This window comes from Amblyraja radiata, chromosome 32 (assembly GCF_010909765.2).
Source record: "Amblyraja radiata isolate CabotCenter1 chromosome 32, sAmbRad1.1.pri, whole genome shotgun sequence".
NCBI lineage: Eukaryota > Metazoa > Chordata > Chondrichthyes > Rajiformes > Rajidae > Amblyraja > Amblyraja radiata.
In genome coordinates this window covers 14131899-14157423 of record NC_045987.1, presented here as the reverse complement: position 1 = coordinate 14157423, position 25525 = coordinate 14131899, and the positions used below count along the sequence as shown (strand labels likewise).

The window sequence follows — 25525 nt, the reverse complement described above, 5'->3', positions numbered from 1 at the left end:
CATTCATCATAAATTCATGGAACATATTATTAACTGCAATCAGGTAGCACTTTCCAACTGCTCACGATGCTTGGTTTGGGTTTGACTGAGACCACTTGACCTCGTACCTCACCATGGACCCAGAGAGCTCCATTCCAGGGAGGTGAGAGTGACTGCCTTTGACATCAGCAGCATTGAAACAGGCTTTTCAGCCCATCTCATCCATGCCAACCAAAATATCTTCATGAATCATTCCTGGGTTACTTTTCATATTGTCAGGTAGATGCTGGGTAGGGTCAAAGACAAGCAGGTTTATCATAGACTTGATTGATCCCCAACTTGATGCAGACCACAGTCTGAAGCAGTGGAGTCAGAGATTCCGCACAGCAGTGGCCCTCAGTGTGATGATTTGCAGGCTGTTTTCTTGTTTGTGTTTGATCTGAAGCCAGGAGATTCATGGGGTCTGGAATCAACGTTGAGGATTTCTGAGGCTATCCCCTGCTACCTGTGAACTGTTGGGCTCACATCTTGGGGTGTACCCACAGATTGTAATGGAAGAGTCTGGACTGCTTTCTGTCATCTATGATTGTGTGAGAATGACTCCCTCAAGCTGTTGTTTACTGGTCAGTGAGACGATTCACCCAAATTAGATGCTGGTCCCGAGATACCCATGAGGAAAACATTGATAGGTCAAAGAGGCTGGGAGCAATCTCACTCTGTTTAATTAATGTGGGTGGTCTGACAATTGGATCCTCATTATTTTTTAACTTGGCAATTACAATACAACTGAATAAGTTCTCATACCTTTTCGGAGAGCAGTTTGTAGTCTACCGCACTTCATGAAGTTACACTCCTAAAGGCCAGCAGTGTCATGCTGTCCCTTTTAGTATGGACAAAAGAATGTTTGAAGAGCTGGCAGTGATTCATTGGTGACACAATAGAGGACAGTAACCGGCATGAAGATTGTGATTAATTGTACATGTAGTTTTACTCTGAGAAGGGCAACAGTATATTTCAGATGATAGAGAAGTGAGAGAATGGGAATATAGGGTCTGGGATATTAATTGCTTTCTCTAGCCTAGCCGTAGAGTCATAGAGAGAGAGGCCCTTCAGCCCACCTTGTCCATGCCGACCAAGTTGGCATATTGGGCTGGTCCCATTTCCCCCATAGCCCTATAAATCTCTAAACAGTCCTGACGCAGTCTTTAATGGTGGTGGGAATGAGACTAGGAAGAAGCCACCTCAGGGGACCATAACTGATCCTGTGGTGAAACACCCCCTCCCACAGCTGGTAACATCTGTCATCAGATAAGTGGAAACATCCGCTGCTTTTACTTTGCAGAGGAAGTTATAAAAATGGATTTGTTATTAAGAACTAAATATATCAGGAACGTTGTGTACACTAAACAAGCTTTTTGCAGCTTAAAGTTTTCCTCTGAGCACAAACAATACTCATGAGACTTGCTGTCAACCATTTCCTTCCAATAGTTGACCTTTATTGGCCTTAAAAGCATTTCTGTGACAGGTCTCATAGCTGTCTATACAGTTCAACATTATGTGCTGTATAATTGATTGTTGGAGGTGCATGCGAACATTTCCTAATGTTTTACACACATTCTCACTGTAAAAGCTACTCAATCATAATGAAGACCCAAAAAAATGGATTTTCATAAACTCCTCACTGGTTAATGAATGTCCTTCAGTGAAAGAAATCTGTCATCATTAGTTTGTCTGGCCTAATGGGACTCCAGACCGACAATGTGAGTTGATTCTTACAGACCCTTGAAATACCCTGGCAAGCCATCTCGTTCTTCCAGCAGGAAGAATAAACCTGAACAGTCCACCTGACATTGAACTAGGTACCAAATTAGGATGTGGCAAAGGGGTCTTGCAAAGTCCTCCAGCCAATATCTGGTTGGTATCTAAACTAGATGACCTGAATAGATGATTCTGAAATTATCTCCACTATTCTAGACTCTACAGCTAAAAAGCCCTTCTGCATTCACTGCATGAATCTCTTTCTGAATCTTGCTTGTTGCAGTAAGATCACCTTTCCTCGATACCCGAATGGGTGTATAACAATCTTTCTCAATCTCAGATCACAGGCCAACTCTTTCATCCCAGGAATCAATTCAGTGAAACGACACTTCACTGACTTCAAGGCAAATATATCCTTCTGAGTGATCAGAGGCTAAAATGGCGTGCAGCATATCAAATGTGTTCCTACCACAGTCCTGTTCAACCTCATTCTGGCAGCCCTAAAATCACAACTTCCGAAGTTACAATACTTCTTGGTAAGTTAAATAGACAGAAATGTAACTTTGCACATACTCTGTCAATTCCCTTCCATCTATCCATTATCTGAGGACAAATGTTTAAATTCCGAGAATTAGTCACACAGCAGACTTGCTCCATAGTCGCACATGCTCCATAGGATCACAGCTATGAACAATGCACTTGATTCCTCCATTCCATCTACTGTGGGTTATGTACAGCTCCTCTGCACCAGAACTGGAGACACAGTGGTACACAGGTGGGAGGAATACCCCCTGGGAGGCCTCAGCATTTATTCGAGACCACCAGAAATCTCAGGCATCAGGTTAAACGTGGGCACATGAACCTCCTCCACTCTTGACATTCAGTGGCTATGTATAAAGAGGAGTGATTCACATTCTGACCCCCCAAAGCCTCTCCACCATGTACAAGGTACAAATCAGAAGTGTGATATTGGACTATGTCCTGTCTTAGTGATAGCATCAGGTGAGTATACAACAATCATCTTCAATCTTCCTCATGCAGCCTCCACTGCGAGCACAACCACAGACTCCCTCCCACACATGCACCACCCTGAGGACAAATACCTGAGCACAGAGGTCTGACCATCATCCCATGATGCCAGCAAGAGTTACACAGTCTGAAGTTAATTAACCTATTACATTATGGAAGCCTGACTATTAAGGCCAGATTGAAATCAGGGCATGACTTTAAATTACAAGGAGATCTGACGTGTGGAATTAGAGCACATACAACTGAGCCATGTATAATGTTTGGCACATTAATTCAGATTGCATATTCATACTGTATTATCTTTATTGTAAAACCTTGGGTTTGGAACATCTTCCCAGTGAGTGTTGTCCTTTTAGAGTTAATCATATTATTAATTATTTTTGCTGTTTAACCCCTATAGAAACATAGAAAATATGTGCAGGAGGAGGCCATTCGGCCCTTCGAGCCAGCACCGCCATTCATTGTGATCATGGCTGATCGTACCCTATCAATAACCCGTGCCTGCCTTCTCCCCATATCCCTTGACTCCACTAGCCCCTAGAGCTCTATCTAACTCTCTCTTAAATCAATGGTTAAAATTTTTAAATCAACTGAGAAGTAGGGTAAAATTAAAATATCACTTGGTTCTTCATTAATAAAGAAAGTAGCATTTTATGTGTACATGATATGGCACAGACATCCAGTAAATTATTCATCTATATTACTAAAAGTCTGTTCTTGACCGGTTTTGGCGATCTGTGCTGTGATTTCCGAGAGAACGACGCCACCTACGGCCGTCATTTTTGGCCACCTCGCTCAGAGCCCCCATCCGCCGCATGTGTGCCCAGGATTTTTCCAGTCGATGAAAAATGACAGAGATATTAATGATTTTACAAAATTCCCCATTCTCTCTGCTGCCCCCGCTGGTGGCAGGGGCGATGGACTATAAAACCAGGAAGTGGTGTGCCTCAATTAGCCTGCAAGCTGGAGGAAGGCAGAGGGTCACGTTTCTCTGAGCTGTGAATAACACTGAACACATGTCCACACAACTGTGAGTAAGTACCCTTAATGTGGTTTGAAAATGAAAATATGGTTAAAGTAAAAAAGCACTGCCTGCAAATGGTTGTTTGGGGGGTTTGGGTTGAAATAAAAAGGCATTCTCTCTTCCCTCACCTCTCCCCCCCCTCCTCTCCCCCCCCCCCCCCCTCTCCTCTTCCTCCCCCCCCCTCTCCTCTTCCCCCCCCCCTCCTCTTCCCCCCCCTCTCCTCTCCCCCCCCTCTCTTCTCTCCCCCCCCTCCTCTTCCCCCCCTGTCCTCTTCCCCCCCTCTCCTCTTCCCCCCCCTCTCCTCTTTCCCCCCTCTCCTCTCGCCCCCCTCTCCTCTCCCCCCCCTCTCCTCTTTTCCCCCCTCTCCTCTTCCCCCCCCCTCTCCTCTTCCCCCCCCCTCTCCTCTTCCCCCCTCTCCTCTTCCCCCCTCATCCTCTTCCCCCCTCTCCTCTTCCCCCCCTCTCCTCTTCCTTCCCCCCTCTCCTCTTCCCCCCTCTCCTCTTCCCCCCTCTCCTCTTCCCCCCCCTCTCCTCTTCCTTCCCCCCTCTCCTCTTCCCCCCTCTCCTCTTCCCCCCTCTCCTCTTCCCCCCCTCTCCTCTTCCTTCCCCCCTCTCCTCTTCCTTCCCCCCCTCTCCTCTTCCTTCCCCCCCTCTCCTCTTCCCCCCCTCCTCTCCTCTTCCCCCCCCTCTCCTCTTCCTTCCCCCCTCTCCTCTTCCTTCCCCCCTCTCCTCTTCCTTCCCCCCCTCTCCTCCCCCCCCCTCTCCTCCCCCCCCTCTCCTCTCCCCCTCCCCTCTCCTCTCCCCCTTCCCCCCCTCTCCTCTCCCCCCCCCTCTCCTCGTCCCCCCCTCCTCCCCCCTCTCCTTCCCCCCCCTCCTCCCTTCCTCTCTCTCCCCCCTCCTCTCATCTTCCCCCCCTCCTCTCCTCTTCCCCCCCTCTCCTCTCCCCCCCCTCTTCTTCCCCCCCCCCTCCTTCTTCCCCCCCTCTCCTTCTTTTCCCCCCCTTCTTCTTCTTCCTCTCCCCCCTCCTTCTTCCCCCCCTCTCCTCTTCCCCCCCTCTTCTCTCCTCTTCCCCCCCCCCCTCCTCTTCCCCCCCTCTCCCACTTCCTCCCCCCCTCCTCCTCTCCTCCCCCTCTCCTCTCCTCCCCCCTCTCCTCTCCCCCTCCCTCTCCTCTCCACCCCCCTCCTCTCCTCTACCCCCCCCCTCTCCTCTACCCCCCCCTCTCCTCTACCCCCCCTCTCCTCTCCTCCCCCTCCTCTCCTCTACCCCCCCTCTTCTCCTCTACCCCCCCTCCTCCCCTCCATCCCCTCCCCCACCATCCCTCCCCTAAACCCCCCTCTCCTCCACACACCCTACCCCTTTCCCTCCACCCTCCCTGCTCCCCACCTCTCCCCCTCCCCTCACCTCTCCCCCTCCCCTCACCTCTCCCCCTCCCCTCACCTCTCCCCCTCACCTCTCCCCCTCACCTCTCCCCCCCTCCCCTCACCTCTCCCCCCCCTCACTCTCACCCTCTCTCTCTCCTCCACCCCCACCTTTCCCCTCACCCACCCTCCCTCTTCTCTTCCTCGCCACCCCCTCCCTCTTGCCCCTCTCTCTGTGTCTCTGTCCCTTCTGTCTCTGTCCCTTCTCTCTCTGCCCTCACTCTCTACCCCCCCCTCCCCCCCCCCTCTAGATGTGACTGCATGTTGGGGGCTATGCGTCAGTAGATAGGGTGGTTATGGGGTAAAAGGAGCAAATTAATAATATTAATATAATATCAAGGGGGGTAATTAGCGTGAGTGCGGGGGGGGGGGGGTGATAGTTAGTGTGTGTGACGCTGCATGCCGCCTCCCCCACCCCCACAACCGCACGTTGGGGGAACAGACCCAACGGGTCTGCACTTGGTCTAGTATCTTATAGAGCTGTAGAAGGTCATGAGGGGAATAGATAGGGTGAGTACACAGAGTCTTTTTCCCATGGTAGGGGAATCAAGAACTTGAGAGCTTAAGTGTATGGTTGGAAGGGAATGATTTGATCAGGACCTGAGGGGCAACATTTTCCACACAGAGAATGTATGGAATACCGAACCAGCTGCCGGAGGAAGTAGTTGAGACAGGTGCAATAACAACATTTAAAAGAGACTTGGACAGGTACATGGAAAGGAAAGTTTGAGGGGAATATGTGCCAAACATGAGCAAATCTTATTAGAATAAATGGGGCACCTTCATCGGCATGGATTAATTGTGCTGAAGGTCTAGTTTCTTTGTTGTCTGACTATTGCTATATCGGCTCACAATCCCTCAATTCAGCATATCACTTTATTATAGAATGCAATTTAGATATTTAATATATCTAAATTATTCTCCATGGATTGTCACCTTGTCATGGTGGAGAAGTTTGTGTGGTCCTGAGATCCTGAGAGCGATGCCATCAGGTGCTATGCTCCTGGTAGGGCCACGCATGGCGGTAAGGTCGAGGGGGAGGTCTCTGACAAAGAGCAATCCAACCAAGACCTCAACGGTGGAATAAGCAGAGGATGATGGCTGACTTTAGTGGAGGGTCACAACAGCTGGGAAGGCGGATGAAGGCTGCAGCAGAAAAGGGTCCCTGGTTGTCTTGGAATCCAAGCCAGTGGATTCTGACCCAGATCTGTCAAGGACCGTGTGGTGGCTGTCTGTGCTCCAGTCTCCCCACGTTAAACAAAGTTACGCACAGGGGTCCTCCAGTCATACTCGTTTTGAGTGACCACCGATGATGATTTAACATGATTACATTTAAATATTTAAATTATCTAAAGAAAATCATGAATTGAGCTGCTTGCAGTGCTGAGCAGAGTGATGGTGAATGTTCTGTTTCTCTTCTGTCCTCACAGAGCAACCATAGTTTTATGGATCACATGAATGTTGACAGCAAAAGAAGAGGTAGGTATATCAGTTTTATAAATTAAGAATTTACCTGCAGATATCAAATGTCACAGCGTGGCTTACTGTGGATAAAGGTTGACTTCATTTTCTTGGCCTTAAACCAGTCTGGTAATTTGTCATCCCCTGAAGAGCAGTGTCTGTTTCTTCAAAAAAGGGAGAAATGGTTATTACCTCCAAACTAATCGCACTCAGTCTCTAACATATAATCGCCATAAAACCATCAGGCCAGGGCATCCTGTTGCTGAAAGTAACAAACTAAAGTAGATTTGTCTACTTTAGCAGGTACAGGGAGAAATTCTACTTGTACCTGAAAGAGTCAAGTAGCAGGTGCAGGTGTTGGTATTTGTGTTACTTCATCACAGCTCTGATGCTGCAGCTGAATTTGGCGCAGAGTTTCATTTGAAGGGAAGCTGTCACCTGCCTGGCAAAAATGCTCTCTGACATGGCCCCAGCACTGAGCAAATCCAGAAACTAAGCCCAGCCCCAGGTCGCTCGTTGGGAAACAGACAGAGTTGTGTTGCAGCAATCCCAGGCAAGCATATGCACTTCAATGATTGCATGCAGGAGGTGGGACTGCCCTTGAAATATAAGAATACAACTGAAGACATGATATCTGTACACTGAATGGCTCGATTGTAATCATGTGTTGTCCTTCCACTGGCAGGTTAGCACGCTACAAAAGCTTTTCACTGTACCTCGGTACATGTGACAATAAACTGAATTGAACGAGATGCGAAGGGAGATCGCTACCCTCATCAGAGATGCTCAAGCATCTGATGTGGTAAAGGAATGAGCAGCATGTCTCATGTCAATGCACTTCATACCAAGTTTCTAATGAATAGAAAGTGCACCATGCAACCATCTCCACTGCCCCCTCCATCCCTTCCCTGTACTTAACTTCCTCCTGCCTGTTTTTCAAAGGCAAAGCTCAGCTGGTCAGGCGGCATCTGTGGAGGGCATAGAGTCATTGAGCACTGAATTAGGCCCTTCGGCCCAACCTATCGACGCTGACCAATGTGCCCCATCTAAACTAGTCCCCTTTACCCATGACTGGCCAAGATCACTCTAAACCTTTCTTATCGATGAACCTGTCCAAGTGTTGGTTAAATGTTGTTATTGTACCTGCCCAACTACCTCTTCTGCCAATGGCAACATACAGTCAACAGGTCAGTTTGAGACCCATCTTCTGTATCCTCCATCTTGATTTTTGTACCTATTTCTTGGGAAAGGAATCCTCACCTCAAGGTCTCCAGCACTTCTCCTCTTGGACACATCCGTCTGGTCTTTTGCCTTCCCTCTGCGCTTTCATTTCTAACAGTCAACGTGACGTTAATGCCTTGCCCTCTCCACTCCCCTCACCCTCTGCACTCGCCTCAACCCCTCCGAAAACATTTCACCTTGTGCAGCCCTAACCTGTTCCTGAGATCTGGTAGTACTGATGACATCTAGTTATATGCAGGGATAAGACACCTCCCAGTGGCTGCATGGTGCAAGTGAAAGATCTGCGACCTGATCACAATGAATGCGCTTCCTTCCAGAAACAAACAATCTGCAGTATTTTAAACTCACCTCCTTGTACTCGTGGAAAGGTTGTCAAATAATCTGCATGTCGATTCTGGATAAAAAGATGGATACACATATCTGAAAACAAATCATAAAAATACTAAAGTTCCTCTATTCAGAGTTTCTAAATATAATGACTGTATCAAAAATAGTACACTTGGATCAAATGTGAGTTGATTTTGCTGAATACTTTTTCCACATTTTGCAGTTGCTATATGGCAGGCTTTCAGCACACATGGTTGCAGGAAACAAACCGCGCAGTAATTTCTGGCAGAGAGCGTAGCCTTCTCTCTACAAGCTTCACCACATCCTCTTCAATACATTTGTTATTCAACACATGAGTGGAGTTAGGATATTTGTATTCTGCATACCCTACAAATTTGGCAGATAAAGTTAGAGATGGTCAGTTTAAATATAAATAAGATTCATACAAAATGCCAGACACAAGATCTGGTGGTCAGGGATCCCCGAGGAAGTAGTAACAGTATAGTAGAATTTCACAAGTTATATAATTAGGCCATTCGGCCCATCGAGTCTACTCCTCCATTCAATCATGGCTGATCTCTGCCTCCAATTCCAATTTTCCTGCTTTCTCCCCTAACCCTTGACACTCGTTCTAATCAAGAATTTGCCTATTTCTGCTTTAAAAATATCCACTGACTTGGCCTCCACAGCCCTCTGTGGCAATGAGTTCCACAGATTAACTACCCTCTGACTAAAGAAGTTCCTCCTTACTTCCTTTCTAAAAGAGTGCCCTTTAATTCTGAGGTTATTACCTCTGGTCCTAGACTCTCCCACCAGTGGAAACATCCTTTCCATATCCACTCTATCTATGCCTTTCATTATTCTGTAAGTTTCAATGAGGCCCCTCCTCAACCTTCTAGCCTCCAGTGAGTAGAGGCCCGGTGCTGAAAAGTCATTTGTCCATTACCTCCACAGATGCTGCTTGGCCTGCTGAGTTCCTCCAGCACTTAGTGCTTTGCACTTTAATAGCTTAAGCCAGTTAGCGAGTATAGAATCTCTACTCTGCCACCAAATCGGACCAGACTTAGATGCCAAAGAACAATGAAGTCATGCTCTCTGTTCTATAAACACAACTGGAATGGGTTCAGGCAACAGGCTGATGTACATCAGACTCAAGGTGAGGGTGAGGTCCACCATTCTGCTCCACAAATGAGTGGTGAGAAATCCCTGCTTTTAAATGATACTTAACTTAACTCATCTCTGAGAGCTGTGAGGCAATTTGAAATATTATTGCTGCTAATTATGGCCATCAATTTCTCTAGAACTCAAAATGATTTCTTAGAATGGCCATGACACAGCAGTGGCTCACTGATGACTGGTGAACAACACAGAACTGATCCCCTGCAATTACCTTCCATTGGCGTTGCCTTTATTATTGCCTCGTGTACTGGGATACAGAGAAAAGCTTTTATTTCTTCCTATCCAGTAAAATCATACCATACACGAGTACAATCACACCATACACAAGTACAACAGAGGAAAATGCAGAATATATTGTTACAGCATTGTAGCATTACAGTCATGGAGAAAAAGTGCAAGGCCCGCAATGAGGTAGGTTGGAAGATCGGGACTACATCTTAGCTTATGGCAGCAGCGTTCAGTAGTTTGATAACACCAGGAAAAAAACAGTTCCTGAATCTGGTGGAACATTCTTTCATGTTTTTGTATCCTCTGCCCGATGAGAGAGAGAATAACTGGGGTGGTAAAGAGTCTTGATTATGTTGGCTTCTTTCCCAAGGCAGTGAAAAGTGTACATGGAGTTGATGTGGGGAGCCTGGTCTGTGTGATGAACTGGGCTACATCCACAATTCTCTGCAATTTGATTCTTCCCAGACTGAGCTGTGATGTATCCGGATAGTATGTTTTTTACTTACCGGGAATTTTAATTTCATTGAGAATCGTAATAGTGATTTTACATTGCAGCATTTTACATTGATTTGTATTTTGCAATCACTGAAACATAGTGCTAAGCAGCATTATTATAGATTTATATTTTTTGATCACTAAAACATGCAGTGGAGTGCTAATGATTATTGAGGTTCGATGTGCTGTGCTCTGGGGGAAAAGGATACACGTTGTTACATCAATATTCTGATCATTTCCTCTTCAATCGCACCAGGATGAATATTCATCACACTTGAGAGTTTTTAACATTTTGAATGAGGTTTGATTTAGTCACAATTAATTCCCTCCACTACCCTATGAGTCCCAGACTAGACCAGACCAGGGCCTCACTGTAGGGGTCACATTGCCAACTGCTGCTCTTCGTTCTTGGCCTCTCCTGCACAAATTGATCTAGAGGGCAGCATGTGGTGGGCATTGAGACTTCTGCTGTGTAGAAAGATGTGATGGGGAGGGCTCTTCTCACCACCAGCCCAGCAAGGTCGTGGTGTCAGAGAGTTCTCGGGATGGGGCGTTCTGTGTGGGGACCGATCTGAGAGGATGCACCACCTCCTTCACCCACATGGCTTGGTGACATGCCACGCAGGCGGCTTCCTGATTGGCTTCTAGTCAAAGGCATTTCACTATACATTTCTTTCTACAAAGTACATTTAGGATGCATTGTCCAATTGAAAGGAATTCCCAATCTTTACACCAGTAACTTCACGATAATTTAACATCTGTATGACCAACATCTGTATGACATTTCATATGTCAACATCATATGTACCAGCTACAGAACAATGACATTCTTACTTGCATGATAAAGTCCGGGGAAACGTGTTCTTGGGGGACCTTTTTCATTTTGATAAATGATCATTATGATAATGGTTGCAACGTTTTCTCCCCCCCCACCCATTTCCCCCCACCTTCACCTGCTCCCCTGCCCCACCCTCACCTGCTCCCTCACCACCTCCCCTGCCACGTCATCCCCCCATCCTCACCTGCTCCCCCACCCCATCTCCTCCCCACCATTAACTGCTCCCCCATTCCACCCTCACACACTCCCCCACCCCTCCCTCACTATTTGGTTTCACTGTCTTCACTTGACCTGAATGTCACCAGGGAGTGCAACAGACTTGTTTGGTCTGAGTGAACAAAGATGAATTTCTATCTCAGTCATTCCAAGAAACACAGAGAAAAGCCATGAAATATGTCACAAGCTTTTTATATAACATCCATAAATATATAAATGATAGCTTGCATTTTATGATTTGCAGAAGGATGGAGGGTCTTTCATACTTGTATTTCCAATTTTAAAGATTCCATTTCTCATCACAGTCTTTGATATTGCAAAGTCTCTGCAGATCCCTGCAGCTCGGAAAGCACAGACGTCTGCATTGAGTTCCCACTCACTCCTGATGTCACAAAGCTTTTGAATTGAAGCTATGCTACATTTGTAGAATTATTCATGCGTTGATATTCCATCGCTAAAGTTTTACTGGCACTAAATATTCAAACAGGCTTGTGAAAGAAAATAGCCTCCGGTAAGCTGCAGGCATTCAAGGTGAATCAATGTGCATTTATTTTATAAATTCCACTCCAACTTTATCTCAGGACAATAGAGATCGGGGCCCTGTTGGATAAAATTGTGGAGAATGGGCAAAACATTAAAACCAGTTTTGATCTAATTATCTGATGATATAACTTTTTCCTTCAGATTTTTTCTCCTCCTAAAGGGCCTGATTCAAACTCGCAGAATGTTCGTAACGGGTCTGTAGGAGTCCGTAGATATAATCATAGCGGCTCGTTATGCCAGCCGTGGGTACTCGGGGCATCAGGTAAGTCGGGACGTTTTTTCCAGCCTTATAAAAATGTCCACGAGTAAAAGAATAGTCGGGAGGATGCCCCGAGTACCTACGGCTGGTTTACGATATATCTACGGACCCGTTACGAACATTCTGCGAGTTTGAATCAAGGGGAAAACTCGGGAGAATTCGTGAATAACTCTGGAGAATTCGTCAATTACCTCGTAAAGTGGGACAGGCCCTTAACGTCTCCTTGGAATGTACCGTAGCTCATCCATGAGACTATTATGCAGGCCCGTACGAAGCTTTCCAAAAAGGGGGGTGACATGACAGGATTACAAAAAATGTAATGTGAAATAGTGTGCGCGCTGCGCACATCATGAGCGTGAAGCGTGAAGTCCCTCTATGCCAGGGTCCAGGGCCCACTTAAGGGCCCTGGAAGCTCTAGGGTTTTAGATGCTCTCTGATGCATTCTGAGCCTTATTTTGGAGCATTTTTGCACAAAATTTATGACCAATATTTCAGAAATTAACAGGAATCTGAGAGGTAGCTTTTTCACACAAAGGATGCTGGGGTGTATGGAACGAGCTGCCAGAGGAGGTAGTTAAGGCTGGGGCTATCCTAATGTTTAAGAGACATTGGACACGTACATGGATAGGAAAGATTTAGATGGATATGGGCCAAACGCATGTGAGTGGGACTAGTTTACATGGTACATGTTGGTCGGTGTGGGCAAGTTGGGCTGAAGGGCCTGTTTCCACATTGCATCATTCTATGACTAAAAAATTGAATGGTGGTGCTGGCTCAAAGGGCCATATGGCCTACTCCTGCACCCTATTGTCTATTGTCCATCATGATCTCCCCTTTTGTTCCCACATGCCTTCACTCATTAAGTTCTATTTTTACTCTTATCAAACAAGAAAATGCAGCCTTTTATTCTCCACTCATCACCTCCCATCCTCTGTCGCTATTTGCACCCTTCCCTCCCCCACCTGACTCCATCTGCCAATCAGCCCCCCATCCTCACCTATCACTTGCTAGCTCTTGTCCCACACCTCCCCAACACTTTATACTGGCATCTTCCCTTCCTCTCTCTCAGTTTAGGTAAGAGGCCCTGACCTGAAATTATGCCTGTCCATTCCCTCCACAGTTCCTGCCTGACGCACTGAGTTCCTACAGCTGCTCTCCTTTTATGGTTATTTCGTCTAGTTGGACTATAGTCTTCTTTATGTTCCACATGAGCCTCCCCTATCCAATTGCACCAAATCCCGTACATAGCCTCAGGAGTCAGCACTATTGTCCCAATGACCCTGATTGGTTTGTGTTTACAGACTGTTGAACCTTGCAATTGTCTCTCAGTACTTACAGCCCACTGGGAGTACTTGCCACCCATTGGGAGATACCAATTCTAAACTAAAATAAACATTCCTCATCTACTTGCTTTACAGCATCATTTAAGCCAGAAAACCAACAATAAACTCTACTTCCTCCAGGGTTTCCTGTGCTTACTTAAATTTAAACATTTTTGAAAATTATTAAAAATGTATCGGTGGGTCTGAACCTCCTGTACTAACCTGTTTGCACATATCTGCACTCTCTAACACGGGGTAACAAAGAAGGAGTGCTGGCAAGGGAGACACCCACCGACAAGGGATACTGTTGTAGTCTGGCATGTTGCCCTCTACAGTGCTGAGGCCAGGCACCATCTCTTGGACACCTCCTCATAACCACTCCTTGATTATGATTCCACAGCCAAACACCAAATCATCAACTCCCAGTCTGTTTCTGATCTAACGACCTCTGATGATCTAACGACCTCTGATGATCTCCCCTCATTGCCTCCAACCTGCTAGTACTGCCGGCTTCTATCTGTTTTAAAAAAAACGCCAGAGCTTTGTGTCCTTTTTTGTAAACCATCATCTGCAGTTCCTTGTTTCTATGTACAAAAAAGGATGTGAGTCACATCCCAGACCAGTCATTCGTGCAGTGTCCTCTGCCATTGTTTGAGATTGTGCTGATCTGCATTCCACCTCCATTCTGTTCACATTGCAGCCCCGAACATATTTGACGAGCTAAAATAGATTGATCTCAGATGTAAAATTATTAATTGAGCTGGCATCCACCTCTTTAGAAGGAAAGTTTTTCACACTTCTACTAACTGTGTCTGTGTCTCTGCTGAACACCTCCCACCTTATTCATTCGTTTCACTATTCTAGAATATTGTGACTCCAGGCTGTAATGGATGTGAATTGCAAACAGCTCTGCTTGCCATAGTCTGCACTGAATCTGAAGAAGGGCCCTGACCTGAAAAGTCACCTGTCCATGTTTTCCGCTGTTCCAGGTGTGGAGTCATATATCGGCGAGACCAAACTCATACTCTGCGATCATTTCACTTAACACCTCTGCTCAGTCCAACTAGGCGTATGCGATCTCCCAGTTGCTAAACACTTTAACTCCCCCCTCTTATTCCCATACTGACCTTTCTGTCCTGGGCCTCCTCCACTGTCAGTGTGAGGCCAAAATGCAAATTGGAGGAACAGCACCTCCTATTTCGCTTGAGCAACTGAAGCCTAACAGTATGAATATTGATTTATCTAACTTCAAGTAACCCTTGCTTTCCCACTCTCTCCATCCCTCCCCCACCCTAGTTCTCCGACTAGTTTCAATGTCCTCCTGATTAATGTTACTGTTTGTATGCCTTGTTGTCATGTTTGTATGTCCTTATTGCAGATGACACAATGCTGGGTGGCAGAGTGAGCTGTGAGGAGGATGCTATGAGGCTGCAGGGTGACTTGGATAGGTTGGGTGAGTGGGCAGATGCAGTATAATGTGGATAAATGTGAGGTTGTCCACTTTGGTGGCAAGAACAGGAAGGCAGATTATGATCTGAATAGTGTCAGATTATGAGAAGGGGAGGTGCAACGAGGCCTGGGTGTCCTTGTACATCAGTCACTGAAAGGGGTGAAAGATTGCAACCTTCACATGCTCCTCCCTGATTCGACGAATGCAATCAACCCAGCGTGCACAATCAAATAAGATCAAATAGAACAAGTTGTCCTACAACTTTAGGCTGTGCACGTCATACGCAAGAAGAAGAAGAAGTCACTGAAAGTAAGCATGCAGTTACAGCAGGCAGTGAGGAAAGCTAATGGCAAGGTGGCCCTCAATGCGAGAGAATTTGAATTTAGGAATTTAGTTGTACAGGGCCCTGGTGAGAACATACCTGGAGTACTGTGTGCAGTTTTGGTCTCTTAATTTGAGGAAGTATATTCTTGCTATTGAGGGAGTGCAGCGTAGGTTCACCAGGTCAATTCACAGGATGGCGGGACTGACATATGATGAAAGAATGGGTCGACTGGGCTTGTATTCACTGGAAGGATGAGAGGGAATCTTATAGAAACATATAACATTCTTAATGGATTGGACAGGCTAGATGCAGGGAAAATGTTGGGGGAGTCCATAACCAGGGGTCATAGTTTAAGAATAAGGGGTAGGCCATTTAGGAATGAGATGAGGAAACACCTTTAACCCTGAGAGTTGTGAATCTGTGGAATTCTCTGCTGCAGAAGGCAGTGGAGGCCAATTCACTAGATGGTTTCAAGAGTGATTTGGATTTAGCTCAATGCTAATGTAATCAAGGGATAAGGGGGGAAAAGCAGGTACGGGGTACTGATTTTGGATGATCAGCCATGATCATATTGAATGGCGGTATTGGCTCAAAGGGCCGAATGGCCTACTCCTGCACATATTTTCTCTGTTTCTATGTCATCTTCTCAGCCCACAATGAACCATTCTACATTTCCTTGATCAGCATCTGCTTTAATCTACTTTTCACACCTTACCCTTCCATATCTCTAGTTGCCCCTGACTCCCTGACTCTCAGTCTGAAGAAATGTCTCAACCCGAAATGTCACCCATTCCTTCTCTCCAGAGATGATGCCTGTCTCGCTGAGTTAGTCCAGCATTTTGAGTCATTCTCCAGAGGTAAAATCTCCTCCCACCATGAACTATGCATTCGAATCCTGTACACTTACTGCTTCATCATGGAGCAACAGGTATAAATCAGATGTTGCACTGCTGATTATTTGTTTTTTATGCACAATTATATGGCTTATAAATTCATTGACTATCAGATGGAAACTGAAAAAACAATGTTATAGAGTTACAGTTTCTTGCAGGAGAATTTAGCACAAAGACATTGTCCCTAGTGTGTTCCTCTGCAGTTTTCTGTTCATTTACACAAGTCATGTAATTCTAAGTTTCATTTCACCAGAGATTTCTATTTACTCTCACCATTAGGTGAGTTGGGAGAAAGCTAAATGGCATTCTGGATTCTCTGTTGCACTGCAAAGAAAGCAACAGTAAATCCCCCTTTGAAAATGACACAATGGCAAAATTGTCCCAGACCGCGAACCTTCCCTTTGTCCTTCATTAAAAAAAAAAATGTTTGCAAACTAAATGGCCAATATCTGATTATGGTGTCCTCTTTGTGACCTCCCCCCATCACACTGCCTTTCAAGATGCTGCATGTATTTGAGGAAGCCACGAGACCAAAGTCACCCCCTTCATCTCTGTGACAGTAGCAATGAAATGGCTTGTGGTCTGCCTCTCGTGCAATGTGTCTGCATTGTCATTACCAGCAATGAGGATGTTTTCCATGTCATGGTATTGTTAGCAATGTTGTAAAACATTTTATCAGTGCTCCATGGACAGATGAGAGATAAGCCAGAAGTGCCTCTTGCACAGCTCTCCCCACAGTTTTCTGAGACCAGACAATTCGAAGTGCATTTTTTATTATTATTACACGCTGGGTTTCTATCTCACGGACTATCCCTGCTATAGATTATTTCAGTGACTTTTAATTTCTTCCAATTGGATTTATTTCCAATCTGCAATTAAATTACAATTGCTGTATCTCAAGGTGCCAGGGGTTTGTGAAAAGGTGGACAAATTAAGAGCACAGATAGGCTTCTGATTGCTATAATGGAAACTTAGCCACAGGGAAACTAAGGCTGGGAGATAAATATTCTCTGATATTTAATGTTTGGAAAGGTTGTGTAAAATGGAAATAAAGGTAGCTGCTAAATTTGTATAAGATAATTACAAGCAGTTGAATAAGGGGTGGGAATTAATAAGCTTTGGCTTCTTCCTGCTCCTTTTCGGACACATATGATTTCATTTATTTATAGATATTGTTTGTGACACTTTATAAGTGTTTTTGTTTTGTTTTTTGTATGCTGTTTCACATTTGCTTTTTGTTCTTTTATTCTGTTCGAAATAAATAATAAAATAAAAAAATAAATAAATAGATAAATAAATAGATAAATGGTCGGGTGGTGCTATTAGTAAGGGATAACTGTGCTATCAATCTGGATGGAGCTAAGAATTACCAAGAAGCAAAGTCAACAGACAATAGGTGCAGGAGTAGGCTACTCGGCCCTTCGAGCCAGCACCACCATCCCTCTGATCATGGCTGATTATCCATATTCAGTACCCCGTTCCTGCCTTCTCACCATATCCCCTCACTCCGATATCTTTAACTCTATCTTGAAAGCATCCAGAGAATTAGCCTCCACTGCCTTCTGAGGCAGAGAATTCCACAGATTCACAACTCACTGGGTGAAAAAGTTTTTCCTCATCTCCGCTCTAAATGGCCTACCCCTTATTCTTAAACTGTGGCCCCTGGTTTTGGACTCCCCCAACATCGGGAACGTTTCCTGCCTCTAGCGTGTCCAATCCCTTAATAATCTTATATGTTTCAATAAGATATCCTCTCATCCTTCTAAATTCCAGAGTGTACAAGCCCAGCCGCTCCATTCTATCAATATATGACAGTCTGGCCATCCCAGGAATTAACCTCGTGAACCTACGCTGCACTCGCTCAATATCAAGAATGTCCTTCCTCAAATTTGGAGACGAAAACTGCACACAATACTCCAGGTGTGGTCTCACTAGGGCCCTGTACAGCTGCAGAAGGACCTCTTTGCTCCTATACTCAACTCCTCTTGTTCTGAAGGCCAACATGCCATTAGCTTTCTTCACTGCCTGCTGTACCTGCATGCTTACTTTCAGTGACTGATGTAAAGGACCCAGATCTCCTTGTACTTCCCCTTTTCCCAACTTGACACCATTCAGATAATAATCTGCCTTCCTGTTTTAGCCACCAAAGTAGATAACCTCACATTTATCCACATTAAACTACATCTGCCATGCATCTGCCCACTCACCCAACCTGTCCAAGTCACCCTGCATTCTCACAGGTCACTCTGCCACCCAGCTTTGAGTCACCTGCAAATTTGCTAATGTTACTTTTAATCCCTTCATCTAAATCATTAATGTATATTGTAAATAGCTGCAGTCCCAGCACCGAGCCTCACTAGTCACTGCCTGCCATTCTGAAAGGGACTCGTTAGTCCCCACTCTTTGTTTCCTGTCTGCCAACCAATTTTCTATCCATGTCAGTACCCTACCCCCAATACCAGGTGCACTACATCCACTGGCTCTCCCTTGTCTATTTTCCTAGTTACATCCTCAGATAATTCCAGAAGTTTAGTCAAGCATGATTTCCCCTTCGTAAATCCATGCTGAGTCAGACCAATCCTGTTGCTGCTATCCAAATGTGCCACTAGTTCATCTTTTATAATTGACTCCAGCATCTTCACCACCACCGATGTCAGGCTAACAGATCTATAATTCCCCGTTTACTCTCTCCCGCCTTTCTTAAAAAGTGGGTTAACATTAGCTACCCTCCAATCTACAGGAACTGATCCTGAATCTATAGAACATTGGAAAATAATCACCAATGCGTCCATGATTTCTGTAGCCACTTCCTTAAGTACCCTGGGATGCAGAACATCAGGCCCTGGGGATTTATCAGGGGCTGTGAATAGACCTTCAAACAGTAATGGTAGTGAAAGGGAAAGATCAGATAGGAAATTAAAGAGACATGCTTCAAACATCAGCAATCATGGGTGACTCAGATCTACATATAAACTGGATAAATCAAATGATCAATTGAACTGTGGAGGAAGAACTGAAGTGTGTAATGGGAAGGCTTTTTAGATCAGTGTTGTGAGCAGCCGATTGAGGAAAGCGCTATCCTAGACTGGGTGTTGTGTGACGAGAAAGGGTTAGTTAATGTTCTAATGTTAATGTTCATTAAAGAAGGATGATCTTAACATGTTTGAATTTTCATTAAAACATTCAAATTAAATCAAGGATCCCAAAACTAAATGAAGGAGTTTATGAAGATAAATGGGACACGTGACAGTTAGAGATTTTGGAGTTTCATTTAATAGCATGTCAATTGATAGTTAATGGCTAAGGAATGAATGAGATAAGGCTAAGGAGAGAGGAAGAATATGTATTGAGACGGAGGATCCAACATGATCATACTGAATGTCTGACACCATCTACATTCTATGCATCTATGTTCCTGCTACTCATAATTTATGGTCAGCATTTAATAGGTACTAGACTAAGTGGGACCCGTTGGGTCCCAGTCACACGGGAGGCCTGGTCCCCCAACGCAACCCATTCCCCAACACAATATTCCACCACTCACCCGTTCCCCCAACACAAACCATTCCCCAACGCAATATTCCACCACTCACCCATAGCCCATAACTGCGCAGGCCCGGCTCATTTCCCCTCATGGGTTATGGTGGAGAGGGGGGTTGTGGGGGAGGGGGATGTGTGTGGGCGGGGGTGTGTGTGTGGGCGGGGGGTGTGTGGGCAGGGGGGCTTGTGGAGGGGGGTGTGGGCGGGGGAGTTGTGTGGGGTTAGAGGGGTGTGTGGGTGGGAGGGGGGGAGTTGTGGGGGGAGAGGGGGTGCTCCTTGGGGCTGGCCTGCTGCTTGGGGGGGGGGGTCTGCTGCTGCTTAGGGCTGGGCTGCTGCTTGGGGTGGGGCTGCTGCTTGGGGTGGGGCTGCTGCTTGGGGCGGGGCTGGGCTGGGCTGCTGGGGTGGTGCTGGGCTGCTTCGTGTCCCTCCGAAAGTTCGGTTGGAAACCTTCGCCGGCCATCCTCAGCTCCAGTAAAGACGCGATGGCGCAGGAAGGGGCGGACCGTCCCAGGGAGTGACGGGGAAGAGACTAACCACGCGGCTCTGACTGGCTGGAGAAGAGATCGATCTGTGCACACGCGGTTTTTAAGATTTTTAAACCTCGCTAACTTTTACGACATTCAACCGATCGAACGAAACTTGGTGCATTCGCAGCATAGGAGAATGGTGAGTGAACTGGCGAAAAAATCGTAGCGTTATCGCGGACCGTTTTTGCGCAAATAGAAAGACTGCCAAACCGCAAGATAATAAGATCAGATTTTTAGAGATAGATAGATAGATTAGATAGATTAGATAGATAGATTAGATAGATAGATAGATAGATTTAACAACCATTCAGGATATAAAAAGTGAATCAAATTGCCTAACTCATCCAAATCCACTGTGATTTGAAGTATAGGTTCCTTCATTTACACCCATCATACACTCTTCTGAACTGTCACTCTCTCCTATGACCTCATGTGGAATTCAGTACATCTGTAGTGGCAGATTATTATATCGTTCAAGAGACTGCTCCCTCTAGCCACTTAGGAGACAATATGGGGTTAGGAGAATGTTGTATTACGCATGTGAGCTCTCCATGAGACTTTCAGAGCTTCTCAAAAGATAAATCTTCATAACGCAGTCTCTTGATTAATAGTTTCTTTATTGTTGAAGAAAAACAGTAAGATATTCATCCGACCTTCTTCGCTGACTTGTACACTTTAATCTTCGTCAAACTTCAGCATATCGCTTTTAAACGTTAGAAAACTCCTCATGTCTCGGCAAAACTCCACATGGTCGAAGGATATTCCTTCTTTCTATTTGAGCTCCAAAACTAAACTAAGTAGCTAACAGCTTCTGCACAAGAAGCCCAGCAGCAAACACGCCCCCGACTACGTAATAAATCCCACCCACATAATTACAGGCAGACTAAATTTTAAAGGCAGATGCCATAATTAATGACACACAAAATAGAGCCAAATGGCAACTACATATACGTCCTACATTCTAGATTATTTTTACCTTCTCTTTGGTTTAAAGCACATTGGATGATCTAACTACAATTTGATAGCATCTTTCATTATCTCAGGATGTCTCAGGGCATTTTTCAGTCAATTAAGTATTTCTGGACAGCAGTACAAGGGTGTCAACAGCACAGCAAGCAACTCCAAGCAGCTGATGATAATTATCAGGTTATCTGTTTTTTTGAAATATCGGTTGAACAACTATTGACCAGAATTCTAGGACAATGCTCCCCGATTCTCAAATTAGTACCATGGATTATTTTATGTTGATCTGAGACCAAGTTATGCAACCTTCATTTAACCATCACCTCACACTGCATACAGTATAACACTCATTGTTGCAGTGGAGTATCAGTTTAGATTGTTTCTGATTCTGTAGTGAAATGTGATTGCCCAACTTTCAGACTTCCAATCCACTGAGCTAGTACTATTCAGAAAAACATTCAACGTATTATTTTCAGTTATTATCCAAGTATAGATTTGAATGAAATGTCCGATCGATACTTTGCTTATATTCAACTTAAAATATAACCAGAATCCAGATGATATTTCTGTGCATGTGTAAATGCAAACCCTAAACTAAAAACAACTATAAAAAAAAACTTTAAAACCAACAGTTGTTGAGGGGGAGACACAAAATGCTGGAGTAACTGAGCAGGTCTGGCAGCATCCCTGGAGAGCATGGATAGTTAACATTTTGTGTCGGAACCCTTCTTCAGTTGAGGGATGTAATTTAGTAAACATCAATAGTATAACTGCTTTGAATTTCACATACTGTTAGGAGTTAAAAGAAGTGTTGTTGATTTTGTGTGAGCTTCATTTACTGTGCTGTGGCTATCTATTATAGTACCGTGTAATGTTTGCAATGGCATAGTTGCTGAGTTTGATCTGCAAATGTTACTGGATAAACTACATGCATCCAAAGTGTTTAGCAAGTTCTACTTTACTTGTGTTTATTGCTTTTCAACTCTTTGCTCAGATTGAGAATTTTGCTAAAAAAAAAAATTTGAATTACTTGCAGTAAAGAAAAGGAACACTGAATTGTAAATCACCACAAATTGTACAACGGCTTACACCACTCTGTTTTCGGCTTCAGAAAAACAGGATCTTAAGTTTCACCGAATTGCTGTTTTCGTATATTATATGACCAGAAAACTTGACACGCAAAGTATAGAATTTAACAGTGTAATTTTCAGTGACTACCAAGCAAGCCAGCTCAGAAATTTCTCAAGGTGATGTTGGGAATTAATAGTGTAACATTTCTACTTTTCTCTTGCTTGGTTTATTTCCTCTTAATCAAATCTTAAACCAAATCCATTGAGTGTTTAATTTGACTCTATTTTGCCCTCCTCATTCCTTCATACTTTATTTCTCTATTCATAAATCTTGGATTAATGGGGCGTGTTACAGGTTCTATGGTTCTATCACACACTGAACTTCCCTATTTCCCGTAGCTATTCCCTATTCTTCTCACACTTCCAGCAACATGCACACTATACTGCACTGTACTGTTTGGAAACAATTCCTAGCACATTGTTCTTCTCTCTTTAAATCCTAAGTGACCTGTTATACATTTACATTATTGCATGCTTCATTTTAGATCTATTTTATTCCTTCTACAGATGCAGCCTCATCAATTTTAAGACCTTTTGTTTATATTTCAAAGTTCCACCATCTGCAGTATTTTGTATTTGTGCCCTGTATTTAATTATTTTCAATCCAAATAATAGGTTCTAAAATTGTGGCAGGTATATCCCTGGTGGTATACCAGACATCTCCGGGGAGTTCAGAGGAACAAAGTATATAAAGACTTTGGGGAAAAAACACGATTGAGGCAATTAATGCAAGCAGCTCCAGAGCTGAAATAATGATGTTAGATATTTGCTGAACGTCTAGAATTACATATGGATGAATCAGTTTGCGATAGACACCCGGGCAACTCAAAATAACAACATGCTCAAAGAACAAATAATAAATCAAATGTTTAATTATTTAATGTGACACTCATAATAGTAAAAAACATGTCAACCTCTTTTGTAATTGCAGACACCAAATTGAAGGGTAGAGTTGAAGATTAAATCAGGCAGCCATTTATTAATGATTTTGTCTCAAATTAATCAGAAATGTCACACTTAAGAGTTAAAGGATAAAATATGCTGGCGCCCTAGCTGATAAATGTGGAACTGAGTAGGCAATGCCTTTTTTTAAACACGGGTGTGGTAATAGCAAAATACCTAGAAATATTAAGCAAATTACTCAACTGTAAAATGCTGATGTTGCACATCAAATGCGAGAAGTTTTCACAGAAGTGGATAAAGTTAGAAAAAGTCAAGGAGGACCTACGAAACGGAAAGATATAAGACGAAGTGAAAGATTGGGGAGATGACAGTTTTACTAGAGTTTTGCTAGATACCTGAGCAAAACATAAACCAATTAACACATAAAAAAGACAAATGGAAGTTTTATTGAAGGGAGGAGACATTTTAAAAAGAAATACAGCAAGGAAACGTGCTCATGGGGTTCACGTCAACCATCGATCACCCGTTCACACGACTTCTATTTTAAAGGTGGACTTTAACGAAAAACAGTAAAATATATTTAGAAATCAAATAAATACAGAAAATGCTGGAGATTTCATAATTTGTTTACTTTGTAATAAAGAATTAGACAATTAGCGCGGTGGCGCGCTGGCGGCGGAGGCGAGGCAGGATGGTTGCAGCTTCCCACCCCAGGGACAATGTGGGCGACCGCTGAGCGGGCTTCGGTAGTTCCAGCCTCCCACCCCCAGGGGCGGTGTGGTGCGGCGACTGCTGGGCGAGTCCTGGATAGTTTCAGCCTCCCACCCCCAGGGGCGACCAAAGATCCTATAGCTCCGCTATAGGATCTTTGGGTAGATCGCTGTGCGAGTCCCGGGTAATTCTAGCCTCCCACCATAGGGGCGGTGCGGTGCGGTGCGTCGACCGCTGGGCGAGTCCCGGGTAGTTCCAGCCTCCTACCACAGGGGCGGTGCGGTGCGGTGCGGTGCGTCGACCGCTGGGCGAGTCCCGGGTAGTTCCAACCTCCTACCCGCAGGGGCGGTGCGGCGGCTCTGGGCGCGCTGTGGCGGCCGAACGGGGCGGGCTCAGCCTTCAGACGAGCTTTTCTTTTTTAAAAGTCCTTCTCTGTGGGTGCCGTCCTCCCGCGGCTGTAACTTCGGGGCTGAGCGAGCGAGCGAGAGACCGCGGCATCTTCACCTTACCTCACCCTGGCCGTTGGTGGAGCGGGCACCGCCGCGGCGCCGCGACACGATGGGGATCGAGTGAGCGCGGGCTGTCCGGCGGGAGCGGCGCGGCCAGGGCCGGGGCCGGGAAATGTCCGGCAAGCTGGAGAAACCAGGTGAGGGACGGGCACCATCGGAGGGCCCGGGGACCGGGCCATGAAGGTCGCGGGGACCCGGGCTGCCTCTGTCCGCACGAGAGTCCGAGGCTCCTGGTGCTCGGTAGGCCTCGGGGTCCCCGTTCAGCTGCTCTGGCGCATCATTTATTTATTTATTTACATCACGTCTATAATCATTGACATTGCGGGGAAGTGTTGTACTACTGCCACTCTCGGCGGGCGGGCGGGGTGCCAGTACATTCCTCACCGACAGAGTCGCTGGTCACTCACCGGGACGCGCTGATCATTGTAAGAGTCGGTCAGGGGAGCAGCTTTGCGCCGGTGGCATCCGGGCTGTAATCATGTCACACGCCCCCTGCCTGAATGCTTCAATGCATCGAGCATCGCCAGCGGCTCTCCTGGGAGAGAAAGATGAATGAGGGGCGGTGATGGGGTGAGAAGACGGTCTGGGAAGTTCAGAGAGATGTGTTGCGCAAGTGAAGGAGAAGGGGAGGAATGACCACCCCGTCATTCCAGCCACCCTTCCTCTGGCTATCTTGCAGATGCCACTGATTTATGGGGAGGTGGATGCAGACTTCGTGACATTACTGCATGTTTGTGCGTTGATGTCCAGTGCTGTCTGTACATTGCTATGTACATTGCAGTGATTCAACTCCATGTGACAAGATTGTTCCATCTCTGATTCAGTCAGTATCCCATCTTCTTTTCCTCTGTCACACTAAATCCATAATTTCAGTTGAATTTTTCGTTAAGTTTAAATGAGCCAAGGGCAGAGCAGGATTGGAGGTTGCCATTGTATTTGCTTATTAATTGGCATAATTTAGTTCCCATATCAATGTCAACAGAATATTTTAAGTTCATTTTCCTTGGTAGGGAGGTAGCGGAGATGGTGGCAGCAGCAGCATATGGAGTTTGTCAAGAGAAATCCGAGGAATGTAAAGGAGATAGCATGAGGTCACCAGTGCTGGACAGTTGTCGCCCTGAAAAAATATGAGATAAACTGTTGACTTTGCAGAGACTTTAATTTTTCTCAGTAATATCCCTGAAATGTGCCACTCGGAGGTTCGGTAACTCATATTGCACATGGTTTTATCAAATTAACTTGAGTGCCTCTGTAAT

At 45.2% G+C, this 25525-nt stretch overlaps 1 protein-coding gene and 1 long non-coding RNA gene across 15 annotated transcripts in view; one reads left to right on the top strand and one right to left on the bottom strand.

Annotated features, from left to right (window-relative positions):
- LOC116990899 overlaps positions 1 to 24800 on the bottom strand; it is a 38024-nt gene extending 13224 nt beyond the window's left edge. The window contains exons 1-3 of the long non-coding RNA XR_004416652.1: positions 24677 to 24800; positions 8260 to 8305; positions 6722 to 6833 (exon numbers count right to left, since the gene is read on the bottom strand). This is a non-coding gene — a long non-coding RNA (uncharacterized LOC116990899). The remainder of the gene's footprint in view (positions 1 to 6721; positions 6834 to 8259; positions 8306 to 24676) is intronic.
- Positions 24109 to 25525, top strand: part of rapgef1 (Rap guanine nucleotide exchange factor 1) — a 135800-nt gene continuing 134383 nt past the window's right edge. For 5 of the 14 annotated variants that reach the window (XM_033049019.1, XM_033049020.1, XM_033049018.1 and 2 more), the window contains exon 1: positions 24109 to 24406. In XM_033049019.1, the coding sequence (XP_032904910.1) occupies positions 24382 to 24406 (25 nt within the window). In that variant the 5' untranslated portion in view covers positions 24109 to 24381. The remainder of the gene's footprint in view (positions 24407 to 25525) is intronic. The other 9 variants (XM_033049029.1, XM_033049028.1, XM_033049027.1 and 6 more) reach the window with 2 other exon arrangements.